This window comes from Biomphalaria glabrata, chromosome 1 (assembly GCF_947242115.1).
Source record: "Biomphalaria glabrata chromosome 1, xgBioGlab47.1, whole genome shotgun sequence".
Classification (NCBI taxonomy): domain Eukaryota; kingdom Metazoa; phylum Mollusca; class Gastropoda; family Planorbidae; genus Biomphalaria; species Biomphalaria glabrata.
In genome coordinates, this window is record NC_074711.1 from 67009233 (window position 1) to 67024041 (window position 14809).

A 14809-nucleotide genomic window follows, 5' to 3' on the forward strand; every position below is an offset into this window, starting at 1 on the left:
AAATCTGATTTTCAATAGCGCTTTTAGATGGGTTTTTTTTTTTTTTTTTGACAGACGGACAGACATACAACACAAAACACACAAAAAATTATTTTTCTCCTTTTGTGACTCGCTAAAAAACATGGGAAGGGACATCTTCGAAATGAATGAAAGTTGTTTTTTTGTTGTTGTTTTAAAGCTTTACAACACACCATGTCTACTTTAATTAGACTTGCATTCAACGTGTCGTCCATTAAATTTGGTATCACTGTGAGAGATGCTCCGATGATTTACGTAACGAAGATTTTCTATAGCCTTAATTTAAAAGAGTATCTCGTTAAAGAATCACGAGACAGCTTGGTTCACTCAACCAACTTTCCTTAAAGTCCCGAGTTTGAGCCCGCATGTCATCATTTCTGGTCCAGCAGTATGTTTCGGGCTAGGAGATAGAACGTACTATCTTTGTCTACAAAGGAACGTCTGGAAACTTATACGTCAAGACGTCGCCAGGCCAAGCTCTTCGATACTTTGAGAGTGCAAGACAGATTGTTATACTGACGCTCGGAATAATCATCCCAATCACTATCATGTTTTTGTTAAGATAATTTTAACAACATCGATTCGGTGTTTTTATTTTATGCAAGTCTTTGGGAGCGCTCCTGAAACAGAAAATTTTGTGAATGTAGGGCCACTAAACAAGTTGCCTTAAATGGACACCACATGTATGCAACGTAATGTTCAAAATTTTGGCTGAGATATTTTGCGAATTTAGCAAATTTGTAAGCGAAGTGGGAGGACCCTTATCCTCCTGTTTTTAAACATTAGTTTTCATTTTCAGATTGCTTTGAAATCAGTCATCTCATGTATAAGCTTTACCACGCACACACACAAGCATACACAAAATGAAACAAACAATTTAAACATGAACTTTTAGAACCTCTCAAAAAAAAAATACCCAGACTTTTAAAAAAAAAAAAAAGGCTTACTTGACGTACAAAAAGGAAACACAAGTTCAAAACTTAGATCCCCCGGTATCTATTGTCGCAAACTTAATTGAATTTCTGTCCATGCCCGGCCATGGAAAGACGATCCAGGTGTGATAGGGAACCACCGCGGAAGAATTTACCCCCTTTGAATGGGACTTAGTGAAGAGGAGAGGTTATCAGAGCGGTGCTTTTTTTTTCTACTAGTGTCCCTCCGCGGCGAAGAGGTCTGTTGTTTCTCCCGTAAAGACTTTGTGTGCGATCGGTGCGCTGAGGTGTATCTTGTGATGATCTGAGGTTGGCGATACAAACTTCAGGACCACATGACATGATGCACTGCACCTCAACACACAATCTGTGTGCCACCCAAGTAAGCTTTAGATGTAGGCGATATCAACAGATCATATATACGACCTTATAATGTGTTAATTTTTTTTTCAAGGCGAGAGGTCTCATGTTTTGGCGTTTCAAGGCGAGAGGTCTCATGTTTTGGTGTTTCAAGGCGAGAGGTCTCATGTTTTGGTGTTTCAATGCGAGAGCTCTCATGTTTTGGCGTTTCAAGGCGAGAGGTCTCATGTTTTGGTGTTTCAAGGCGAGAGGTCTCATGTTTTGGTGTTTCAAGGCGAGAGGTCTCATGTTTTGGTGTTTCAAGGCGAGAGGTCTCATGTTTTGGTGTTTCAAGGCGAGAGGTCTCATGTTTTGGTGTTTCAAGGCGAGAGGTCTCATGTTTTGGCGTTTCAAGGCGAGAGGTCTCATGTTTTGGTGTTTCAAGGCGAGAGGTCTCATGTTTTGGTGTTTCAAGGCGACAGGTCTCATGTTTTGGTGTTTCAAGGCGAGAGGTCTCATGTTTTGGTGTTTCAAGGCGAGAGGTCTCATGTTTTGGTGTTTCAAGGCGACAGGTCTCATGTTTTGGTGTTTCAAGGCGAGAGGTCTCATGTTTTGGCGTTTCAAGGCGAGAGGTCTCATGTTTTGGTGTTTCAAGGCGAGAGGTCTCATGTTTTGGTGTTTCAAAGCGACAGGTCTCATGTTTTGGTGTTTCAAGGCGACAGGTTTCATGTTTTGGCGTTTCAAGGCGAGAGGTCTCATGTTTTGGTGTTTCAAGGCGAGAGGTCTCATGTTTTGGTGTTTCAAGGCGAGAGGTCTCATGTTTTGGTGTTTCAAGGCGACAGGTCTCATGTTTTGGCGTTTCAAGGCGAGAGGTCTCATGTTTTGGCGTTTCAAGGCGAGAGGTCTCATGTTTTGGTGTTTCAAGGCGAGAGGTCTCATGTTTTGGTGTTTCAAAGCGACAGGTCTCATGTTTTGGTGTTTCAAGGCGACAGGTTTCATGTTTTGGCGTTTCAAGGCGAGAGGTCTCATGTTTTGGTGTTTCAAAGCGACAGGTCTCATGTTTTGGTGTTTCAAGGCGACAGGTTTCATGTTTTGGCGTTTCAAGGCGAGAGGTCTCATGTTTTGGTGTTTCAAGGCGACAGGTCTCATGTTTTGGCGTTTCAAGGCGAGAGGTCTCATGTTTTGGTGTTTCAAGGCGAGAGGTCTCATGTTTTGGCGTTTCAAGGCGAGAGGTCTCATGTTTTGGTGTTTCAAGGCGACAGGTCTCATGTTTTGGTGTTTCAAGGCGACAGGTCTCATGTTTTGGTGTTTCAAGGCGACAGGTCTCATGTTTTGGCGTTTCAAGGCGAGAGGTCTCATGTTTTGGTGTTTCAAGGCGACAGGTCTCATGTTTTGGCGTTTCAAGGCGAGAGGTCTCATGTTTTGGTGTTTCAAGGCGAGAGGTCTCATGTTTTGGTGTTTCAAGGCGACAGGTCTCATGTTTTGGCGTTTCAAGGCGAGAGGTCTCATGTTTTGGTGTTTCAAGGCGAGAGGTCTCATGTTTTGGTGTTTCAATGCGAGAGCTCTCATGTTTTGGCGTTTCAAGGCGAGAGGTCTCATGTTTTGGTGTTTCAAGGCGAGAGGTCTCATGTTTTGGTGTTTCAAGGCGAGAGGTCTCATGTTTTGGTGTTTCAAGGCGAGAGGTCTCATGTTTTGGTGTTTCAAGGCGAGAGGTCTCATGTTTTGGTGTTTCAAGGCGAGAGGTCTCATGTTTTGGTGTTTCAAGGCGAGAGGTCTCATGTTTTGGCGTTTCAAGGCGAGAGGTCTCATGTTTTGGTGTTTCAAGGCGAGAGGTCTCATGTTTTGGTGTTTCAAGGCGACAGGTCTCATGTTTTGGTGTTTCAAGGCGAGAGGTCTCATGTTTTGGTGTTTCAAGGCGAGAGGTCTCATGTTTTGGTGTTTCAAGGCGACAGGTCTCATGTTTTGGTGTTTCAAGGCGAGAGGTCTCATGTTTTGGCGTTTCAAGGCGAGAGGTCTCATGTTTTGGTGTTTCAAGGCGAGAGGTCTCATGTTTTGGCGTTTCAAGGCGAGAGGTCTCATGTTTTGGTGTTTCAAGGCGAGAGGTCTCATGTTTTGGTGTTTCAAGGCGAGAGGTCTCATGTTTTGGCGTTTCAAGGCGAGAGGTCTCATGTTTTGGTGTTTCAAGGCGAGAGGTCTCATGTTTTGGTGTTTCAAGGCGACAGGTCTCATGTTTTGGTGTTTCAAGGCGAGAGGTCTCATGTTTTGGTGTTTCAAGGCGAGAGGTCTCATGTTTTGGTGTTTCAAGGCGACAGGTCTCATGTTTTGGTGTTTCAAGGCGAGAGGTCTCATGTTTTGGCGTTTCAAGGCGAGAGGTCTCATGTTTTGGTGTTTCAAGGCGAGAGGTCTCATGTTTTGGCGTTTCAAGGCGAGAGGTCTCATGTTTTGGTGTTTCAAGGCGAGAGGTCTCATGTTTTGGGGTTTCAAAGCGACAGGTCTCATGTTTTGGTGTTTCAAGGCGACAGGTTTCATGTTTTGGCGTTTCAAGGCGAGAGGTCTCATGTTTTGGTGTTTCAAAGCGACAGGTCTCATGTTTTGGTGTTTCAAGGCGACAGGTTTCATGTTTTGGCGTTTCAAGGCGAGAGGTCTCATGTTTTGGTGTTTCAAGGCGAGAGGTCTCATGTTTTGGTGTTTCAAGGCGAGAGGTCTCATGTTTTGGCGTTTCAAGGCGAGAGGACTCATGTTTTGGCGTTTCAAGGCGAGAGGTCTCATGTTTTGGTGTTTCAAGGCGACAGGTCTCATGTTTTGGTGTTTCAAGGCGACAGGTCTCATGTTTTGGTGTTTCAAGGCAGACGAGAGAAGAAGGGGGGATCTATTACAGTGTCCGCTTGTGGAAAATTTAAAGGTTTTGGCTTTAAAAAAAAGGGGGCGGGGGAGGAATATAACGGGTAGAAGATTTGATAATATTATCAAAAAGTATTGAAAATGTCTGTAAATTGTTCCTTGATTCCGGCCATGTCCACCGCATTACGGTTATCTTCATCATAATCATCTACTGGCAAGACCCACTATTGTTGAAGGCATCTATCATGGTCGTAATCACTTCCGGGTACTATAACATTGCGATTTCGTAATATGGCGCTCAAAGCTGATACATAGTGTGCTTTTATTTTTCATAGCTGATATGATAACATATGGGTAACAGAGTGTGCTTAATTTTTTTCATAGCTGATATGATAACATATGGGTAACAGAGTGTGCTTAATTTTTTTCATAGCTGATATGATAACATATGGGTAACAGAGTGTGCTTAATTTTTTTCATAGCTGATATGATAACATATGGGTAACAGAGTGTGCTTAATTTTTTTCATAGCTGATATGATAACATATGGGTAACAGTATCGTATAGTCACAATAATGCTAAGAAGACGAGTGATACTATTTCATTCAATGATTAGATTTTTTATTATTCATAAATACTTCTTTTTTTTTTTTTTTTTAAATTTGTTTGTGTACAGACCACTATTCATATCGAATAACAATAAGTTCAGGTTGGACTATTAAAATATTAAAATATTTTACAATCATTTTAAGGATATAAATATTTGGCATGTCTAAGTTGTATTATTGAATACTAGCTCTAAAATGAACAGCAGTTGTGTATATTATTACTAGCTGTAAAATCAACAGTTGTTTATGTACTATTCAATGCTAGCTGTAAAATCAACAATTGTTGTGTCACTGTGTTTGCTGCCTCGAACGTTCGAACCACCCCAAGTCCAATCTTTATTTCAGAAACAAACGAAGCATTGTATTTGTTGCGTGACATCCTCGTGAGTTTCGGCTTCATGACGTTTATTACGCCCCTACCCAATGGCAAAATACAAATATTGCAACTGTTAATGTGCATTATGTTATCAGCGATCGCTCATAGATATGAATCTGCTTTTGAATCCGCTATAGAATCATTGAATCTACTATAGAATCATTGAATCTACTATTGAATCATTGAATTAACACACAATACAGAACATGTAAGGAAAAACGAAGATGATTTACATTTTATCAGAACAAATCTGCCCCATGGAGGTCTGTAGGTACGGACAAGTCTATTGGCACGGACAAGCTTTAAAAAAATAACGATGAATAAGTAGAAATCTGATTGGCCGAGGTCAGTACGTGATATAGAAACCAGACCTTGTTCACAGTGAAAGAAAGAGCTGTTGTCTAAGTTAAGCTCTCTGTAGAGCCCAATCCTAAGCTCTCTGTAGAGCCCAATCCTAAGCTCTCTGTAGACCCCCAAGCCCTCAAATCAAAGTGAGATAACAATCTTATCATTGGGGCGGGGGGGGGGACAATAAAACATCGTGGAGAAGATTCTTTGAATCCAAAGTTTGGACCTTCTGTTGAAAGATTCCAGGTAGTACATCACAGCCGTCACGGCGGCAGCTTTTTTTTTTTAAGCTGCTACTTTACAACAGCTCTACTTTTAGCACCCTGTCAACTTGATCAAATATCTAATTAGGCTTCCCGGGGCTGGGAGGGGGAGGGGGGTTGACTGAGAGGTAGAAGGTTTGAGAATACCTGTTGTATCTCTCTAGTTTAGTTTAAAGTTATTGAGAGAAAGAAAGTGTCCAATCCAGCTAATGACGTGCTGGGACCAGATTGTTTCAAAACATTTGCCTTCTTGTTCGATGTAGACTGAGATGGTTTAAAAGTTCATTCCTAAAATACACAAAAACAAGACATTCCTTAAATGCACACAAAAAAACAAGACATTCAAGACAAAAAAAATGCACATAAAAAATGCACACACACACACACACACACACACAAAGCAAGACATTACTAAAATACCAAAAAAAAAAAAACATTTCTAAAACTAATAGAAGCAAATCAATAATTTTGATTATTTTGGCACACTTTAGGCAATGTCGCCACTAATCAAAGTAGAAATAAAAGAGAGATTAAGATAAAAAAAAACAAGACTTCATAAAAAACACAAAACAAAGTAGAGATAGATAGAGATAAGGAACAAAAAAATACTTCCATAAATTAAAAGACTATACAAAGTAGAGGAGGGGAGAGGAGTAGGTAGTTAGTTTTTTAATTAAAAAAAAAAAGCGAAGATACAGCGTACCCTGGTATGTCGTACCCTGGTATGTCATACATTGGTACACAGACCTCACGAAAATAACTCAGAGACCAGGGCCGTCCTAAGTCCGCTTTGGCCAATCGCTCCAAATGGGGCCCGCTCTTAACAGGGCCCCCGCAATTTACATTTAGCATATCACTATCAGTATGGCTCTTGTCACGGGCCTTTCAAGATGTAAGTCTTAAAGGGTTAACATATTGAGTTATTGTATTGTACCATTGAGATAACTTTAATAAAGTCACTGGCGCCTATTGCATTTAAGTTGTTTCCTGTGCATGATGTATAACCAATGTTGATATAATGGGCTAATTAATAGTAATAGTTGTGATTGTAAAAAAAAAATTAGAAGAGAGGCCTCGCAAGCATCCATTTAATAGGGCCGGCCCTGTTAGAGACTCACACGTTGCATCCAAAATAATGTAAATCGGTAGACCTGATTATTTTGAACAATAAAACCTTCACAAAAGCTTTAAAAGTGCATACACACACATACGCTTCACGCTCACACACAGACAATCCCACTCATACCCTGATGGATTGAGGCAATCACACCCGTACTCACAGACTCTCACGCTCTCACAATCCCTCATTAACACTTACACACATACAATCATAAGCTCACACATTACATTCACACGCCCACACTGAGACAAACACACATACTTCGATATCAACTTGCAACTTCTTCTATAAGCCACAATGACTAATTCCTCTGTGAATTGTATTAGCACGTATTATTAGCACGTATGTAGTTTTCACTTTCTTCTTTCTCTTTTCCTCTCTCTCTCTCTCTCTCTCTCTCTCTCTGCACTACTCTCTCAGTATCTCCCCCCCCCCCGACTCTCTTATCCAGTTCAACTCAATCCACCAATATCATTTATCGCCTCCAGATAGCTAATGAGTAACGAGACTACTCTTTGCGTCGGGAATAGAACTAGCCCCAGGGGGAGCTCGCCCGCCATATCCTGCACTTCAACCTGCTGAAGGAGATTGCTCTCTATGCATCACTTCATGCGTTACGTAAGGCTCCGCTGAATCTGAAGGTGGCGCTGCAGTCTTGTTAGTTAAACAAATTAGAACATTATCAAGGGAGGAAAAAAATTATATAAATCATTAAGCCGTACGTGCCACTTTCGTTTTTTTTTTTATCTTTCCTTATCCTTTTGTTATTAATATTCTATTAATAAAGATTACTTCTTAAAAAGACGAAACACTTTTTATTCTCAAGGCTATTACATTTAAAAGATAAAGAGGGCGGCTTATAGTAAATGTGGTTCTTCAGCGCACTCTGCCATCTGTCTCTTAGGAACATTGTCGTCTGCCAAGTTAATTGTTACACCTGGCTCATTGGCAGACGTGATGGGAACAAATACTCCTTGAGTTCAACAGAAACAAAGATTTGTTAGTTTTTCAACACTAGCTTGATATGGTGTTTCGAGCAAAGCCCCCCCCCCCCCATCCCTTTTTATTTCAAGGTATTAGATTAAATTGGCTATATTACAACGACGAGGTTCAACGATATCTTTGCGATAACCATTTTAAGTGACTGCTCGTTCAAGTCTTTAAGTTCCACTATTATTGCTATTTGCACCCCTCCTCCGCATGTTGTGTTTTAAGGGTTTTTCGTTGAACAATCTCCAATTCTAGAAAAATATCCCGACTTGCCTTTGCGGGATATATTATTCGGTTCGGGATTAGGACTCGGTACTCTTGGCGTGGAAACTCCTAGCTTTATTTCTGTGACTTATACTCACACACAAATACACCATAATATAACACTGCTTAATAATTGTTGCTTTTAATTATATTCGACTTATAGACATGCTAAATGCATTCTTTCTCTTGAAACAAAAGCAAACATTTTATTAAAAACTAGTCGGATATGACCCGTGGCCCGCGGACTTTAGTTTGTGTATCACTTATCTAAATGTTTCACTTTCAGAAAAAAAAAAAAAAAAAAAAAAAAAAAGAAAGAAAAAACGTTCACTAAACTTTTTAAAATGTAAACTATCACAATGTCGGATTTTCACTATCTTCTCTAGTTTTTGCGATCTAAACGGGACGGACGGACAGACGGGCGGACAGACAGACCACAGAAAACGAATAGCGGCTATTCCCTTTTGGTGGCCGCAAAATACTTTTCAAAAAAATACTTATATCAAGTGAAATTGCATCAATTATTTTCAATCAATCATGTAACTAATTTTTTTAATTAGATCTAGACTAATAGAGATACCTTTTCTTCTATTAGAAATATTTGTTATTAATTGCATATACTATTGTGAATGTTCTATGGTCCAATCACTTTTGTGGATCAGTTGACGTGTGTGGGAGGAAGTATCTGGAACGTTTTCGTGCTACCTTTTCCACTGTGCCATTCCAATAGTTACAAAAGAAAAGGTTTTATTGTTAGTTTCACATTTTTTTTTTTTGTGAACGACCGAAATCTGTCCTTGTTTGTCGGGGTGCGACTGTGTGTGGCTATTGTCGAAGACATTTCTAATAACAGCAATTATAAGAATCCTAATGAAATTACTGGAGATAGTCCGGGTGGTGACACACTTGAGGGCAGGTCACTGTTCCAACAGATCTCTGACGTTATATTTGTGTTTCCACACAAACTATCCTTGTATCCTTGTTTATTTATTATATAACTCAATAACTCAGTTTAGCGTCCTTGACATTGTTGAGTTTAGCGTGAAAATCTCCACTATAGATCAAGACTAGATAATCTCAAAATATTTGTCCGGAAAATAAAATATGGAACGAAAGAAAGACTTTCAAAGCTTCAGATAGCGGGATTGTGGGAGGAACTTTATTTGTTCAAAGTCCTGCCCCACCAAGTGGCGCCCATTTCTGTTGAAACTTGTGTGGTCCTCGAGAAGAGACGTCCTTCACGTCTGCTGGCTGTCGCTGAACAAGTCCGCCGATTATTTAGTACATTTTTTCATATTAAACGTAATTAATTAAAAACGACTACTTGATTGATTAATTGGTTAATTTTTGTATTGATTTATGTGTTGTCAACGACAATCAATAATTGTGCTAAGTTTCAACTTGATTCGAACTTGGAAAGTTGGTGAAGTAACGTGTACAAGATGTTTTGTCAGAGAGAAGTAACGTGTACAAGATGTTTTGTCAGAGAGAAGTAACGTGTACAAGATGTTTTGTCAGAGAGAAGTAACGTGTACAAGATGTTTTGTCAGAGAGAAGTAACGTGTACAAGATGTTTTGTCAGACAGAAGTAACGTGTACAAGATGTTTTGTCAGACAGAAGTAACGTGTACAAGATGTTTTGTCAGAGAGAAGTAACGTGTACAAGATGTTTTGTCAGAGAGAAGTAACGTGTACAAGATGTTTTGTCAGAGAGAAGTAACGTGTACAAGATGTTTTGTCAGAGAGAAGTGACTTGGATCTAAGCTCATGAAAAGATTGCATACCAGACGAGAAAAAGAGAGTGGGGGGGGGGGGCGAGAGAAAAATAGAACGAATTAATTAAAACATTTTTAGATTAAGATCTTCTTTGACACCTTGCAAATAATTTGTAATTGACCCACGGACTCTTTCAGAAGTGTAGGATATCTTGGAAATTATGGAATTATTAATTTCAAGATGAATCGCCATTCAGGGTCGGAGTGTCGGGCATAGCTGGCGGCTATAAGTTTGCATTTAAAACCGGTACTCCAAAATTGAAATAATTTCTTGACACTTTTCCTGTTATAAGCGTTCATTGCTTCATGTCCAGCTTCAGAGTTCGATAGTCTCTCCATTAAAGATAGAATCAGGATAAAGCTTAAGGAAGGACTGACTGACAGTAGTTGTATGCACTCCTTCTTGTTGAAAAAATAAACAAAAGACTCTGTACAGAAAGTCAGATTTAAATTTTAGAGCAAAGCGTGTAAATCTCTTCCCATAGGAACACACGCCGGCTCTGGTCATAGTTGGCAGAATCTACAAGATAGTATACTGTACCTGCAGAACTTCCCTAAGACAAACTCAAAGTCGAGCGTGTCACGTGATTTTTGACAAGTCCCCCCCCCCCCCCCCCCCCATGAAATCAACAAGTATCCAGCAGCTACTTGTACATGGCAGACGTCTCTATGGACGGCCATTCAGGACGCTCCCAGCGTGTGTCAACCCCGCTGAGAGACCTATCGGCTGGAGAGTGTCAGCGGAATGCACACATTTTTATTGCGGAGACAAGCGCGAGTTATTTAACCAAACTTTGAAGTGCTGCCACCCAATAAGTAACACAAAACGTTGGGAAAAGGGGAGAGAATATGTTTTTCTCAAATCGCTACATCTCTGGTATGGAAAAGGCACTCTTTTCTAGATGACTTTCTCCTTGACTTCATGATTAGGTCAAGAAGTCTCAGAATGACCTGTGAAGATAAAGACAATCGACTCTAGACACAGGTCATTTACATTTTTTTCAGGCTATTCCTTTATTAAACTAACATATAAAAGTATTTTATACAGGCTTATTGTGCATTACAATAGATAGAGGCCATATCAGGGCCGGTCCTAACTATTACGGGGCCCTATGCGGAAAGGATTGCGCGGGGCCCAGTCTCAATTTTAAGGTACAAACATGTAAATACAGTTAGAATTGCTAATATTTTTTTAAACAAAAGTAAATGTTTTCTGATAACTGTTATTGGTTAATACTCCAGAAAACACAAAAGCAAATTAAATATATTTAGGGCTACCAGACCTCCAACAAAAGGATGATAGGTCCTCTTTTTTTTTGTCAGTGTCCTCCGTCCGACAGTGTTTGGCATTAAACGTGCCACTTTCATTGTAGTGTTTACTGCAACATGCACCTATGTTTTATCAATCGCATTCATTCTTTCATTTCAATTGGTTCAAACTCACTCCTAAAGATCAGTAGGTTTCAAAGTTCGTTGACAACCTCATGAACAAACAAGTAGCCACTGGGGCTGTTTAAAATAACTCTGCTATTCACACCTCATTAAGATATGCAAATGATTCTTTTGCATTCTAGTGCATAATACTTGAGTTATAAGAGAACCGAGGAGAAAGGAGAGATTGTTATTTTTCTCGCAAAGTAGATCCGGGAAAAAAAGTGTCTTGAGTTCCACACCTAAAATAAACTTCACCGAAAAGTCGCATCGAGAAATACGAAACTTACATTTTCACAACTTTAAATTTATTGACATATTTCATCCACTACATGGCAAGCCTAATTTTTAATCTACACTTCGTCTTTATGTGTGTGAGAGTGTGTCCTCGTTTGTAAGGCTATGTCCTCCTTTTCTTCTTCCAAGGGGGTTGCAGTTATCTGGTACCTCTCTGTTTAAACTTTGCTACGTTCTTGAAGCAACAAAATGCAATGATGGAGAAAAAGAAGAGAAAGCAATACAAAAACAAAAATGATGACACAATGGAACCTAAAGAACAAATGTAACAAATGAAAGAGGAAGAGATTTGGAAATACATTGACAAAATAAGCAATGTCAAGGACTCAATATTGAAAGAGCACTGTTGTGAACTAAATACAAAAACAAATACATTCGATGCCGATACGTTTGTATTCTGTACACCAGAGACACCAAAAAGATGACTATTTAGGAATTGCCCTAACCATATATGAAAACACAAAATTCCTAGTACAAAGTAAAAAAAAAAATAATTCAAGTGTTGTATTATTTTAAAAAAAGCCTTGTATAATAGTTTTGAAAACAAAACGGTAAGCTTTCAGAGGACAAAAAGTAATCTTCGCATCTCAATTCAATTTCCAAGCCATAAATTTGGTTGAAATGAATTTTTAACAGTTTATTTAGTTTTTAAAATCTTCTAGTAACAGACTGACAGACAGATCATACAAAATTATTAGTGGCTGGATTTGCTTTAACGGAAGCCTCCAAAAGAAACTTGTAACTATTAATTTCAAATGTTAGCTACAAACTCACCCCTCCACTATTCAAACATGTATTTGAAATATTCACCCCTTACCGCCCCCCCCCCCTTTTTTCCAAAAAAATTCGCATTTTTGCACTAAAAACTAAGAAGAAAAAAAAATTCGTTCTACTTTTGACGACCTGGATTATGGACGTACGTCGTCGCGATGAAAGTTTTGTAGTAGATTTCAGGTTCCAATGACTCATCATCATGACCTAAATGTAAGAATGTATAGACACATACCAGACTGACGGGCGGTCAACACTTACGTTAGTGTCATTTGGTGGAAGTATGTGACATAGACGTACCAGTCCAGGTAGTCCACCATATCAGTCCAGCACTTCAACATGACAGACCCTTCCAGCGCCTACACATGATACGACGATATAGTTATTCTGTTATATATAGATATATATTTCAAATCGCACAGATTTATTATGTCTCAGTCAGTCTTAAAGTATTATTACATGACTGATACAAACTAATTGATACAACTACACTTAATATAAGATTTTTTAAAAAGTATTTTTAGAGATAAAATTAAAGAAGTAGAATTCTCAGTTATGTCCTATTTTTTAGGATGAACATATTGTTCGTCTCGAATACCGGAAAAACAAACATTTTAGTGACATAAGTAAAAGATTGAAGATAAAATTAGATTCAGCCTTCGGATTTAATTTTGCAATATTCAAAAAAAAAAAAAAATTAGTTACATAAGTAAATGATTTAAAATTAAATTAGGCTCAATTTTCAGAATTGATTCTGCACTAGTCAGAAGGGACCAAAAATTATTCTACGCCTTTAAATACACAGTTTATTAATACTCTAGTATTCTCTACACTAGATGCACAGAAGATTTCATTTATGAAAACTCCCTCATTCTAGCATATCTAGAAATTGTAATTTACATGTATTAGTAATAGCTATGGTAAATTTACTGAGATACAGATTTGCACCTTGTACTTTTTGTTATCCTCTCCCCCTTTACCCCCTCTCCCTTACACACACACACGCACACACACACACGCACACACATACAGCGCGACATGATTTCATTATGATTTCTTTCCTATTGATTATCTTGTAACTTTGAACGCTAAAAATAAACACAAATCTGAATCAGTTTCTTCTCGAAGGAAACAAAAAATCACGAATAAACAAACATTTGTTTTCACTTCTCCAATTTATGATTCCAATGAAATGCTCATGGGCGCCTCCCACGTCGAATGTTCTCCCCCACAAATTATATTAAGCAACAGACTCCCACTTCTGTACTGTTCCGCCCGCCTATACCGTCGAGCCTAAAATTATGACAGACGATACGGACGGAACACAAAACACGACAATTTTTTCGACAAAATGTAACATTCAAAAGCAAGCGGAGTGGGGTGAGAATGGTTGAAGTGGATATTGCGGGAATCAGTTGAATACAAGTAGACACTAGGACACGAGGGGGGGAAAGAAGAAAATAATAATCACTTCTCGAAGTGTCGGCCTACACCAGTCAGCCCTCCTTGAGTCTCGGTTGACACTTTGTACAGGTTGCGTGCCCACCCCTCTCCGCGTTATTTAAAGACGTTTCCAGACCACCCCCCTTCCTTCTCTTTCCGCTTTTTTTTTTCAAAGACCCTCCGCTATTAAGAAGCTGTCAGCTTTGAGCGACGCATTCTTACCGTCGTCCAGAGTAAACAATTTTACTAGGTGTACATCACACAAATTCCAGGTTGGTAATCGCTTTAGGGAGAAAAACATATTTCGGTGCCCTCTCGCCCCCCCCCCCCCCTCTCTCGACTCCTCCTTCTTCACATTTTTTTAAAAATTATTATAGTGTTGATCTTTCCATTTTCACCTCCCCTTCCCCTACAATCAAAGGTTGGGGACAGAAAGGAGAGGATAAAACTGGGTTGGGGGGGGGGGGTAGAAGTCTTGATGTGAACTTAATTGACACAGAACGAGACCAGCGATTTCCATCAGTGAGCCCGCTCTTATGAAGGTAGGACTGGGACCATTTTTTTTTAGAATTGGAAGGGGGGTGGAGGGGTAGCACAACAAACAAATTCTTGTGGAGCCTTTCAATTAACTCTGTTCCGAGACCCTAAGCAAAATTTTTTGTCTAGATCTTGGATGAATAGATAAACACTGCGATACAGTGTCGCATAAGACATAGTGCACCGGCAGCTATTGAGATGTCAGTGTGGTTTGCTATTGGGGACTCAGCTACGAGAGGCACTCGGTCCCCTCCCAGTTCCTCTACACCGCCTCAAAGAGCCCTTATCTTAGGGCCCCGCCTTACCACACAGAGTCAAAAACAAAAAACAAAACAAAAAACTTTAAAAAAAAAAAGAGTACAGATGTGGATTGTGTCAGTCCGACGACTACAGAACTCTTGTCACTTGAGAAAGCGGACTGAGTTGCACAATGGGATCGGACTTTTTAAAGATTAG

The 14809-nt window shown here is 39.5% G+C and overlaps 1 protein-coding gene across 1 annotated transcript in view; it reads right to left on the reverse strand.

The window, feature by feature from the left end:
- Positions 1-1377: 1377 nt before the first annotated feature.
- LOC129925814 (proliferation marker protein Ki-67-like) overlaps positions 1378-14809 on the reverse strand; it is a 42152-nt gene continuing 28720 nt past the window's right edge. The window contains exon 2 of the mRNA XM_056026622.1: positions 1378-4158. Coding sequence (XP_055882597.1) covers positions 1378-4158 — 2781 coding nt within the window. The remainder of the gene's footprint in view (positions 4159-14809) is intronic.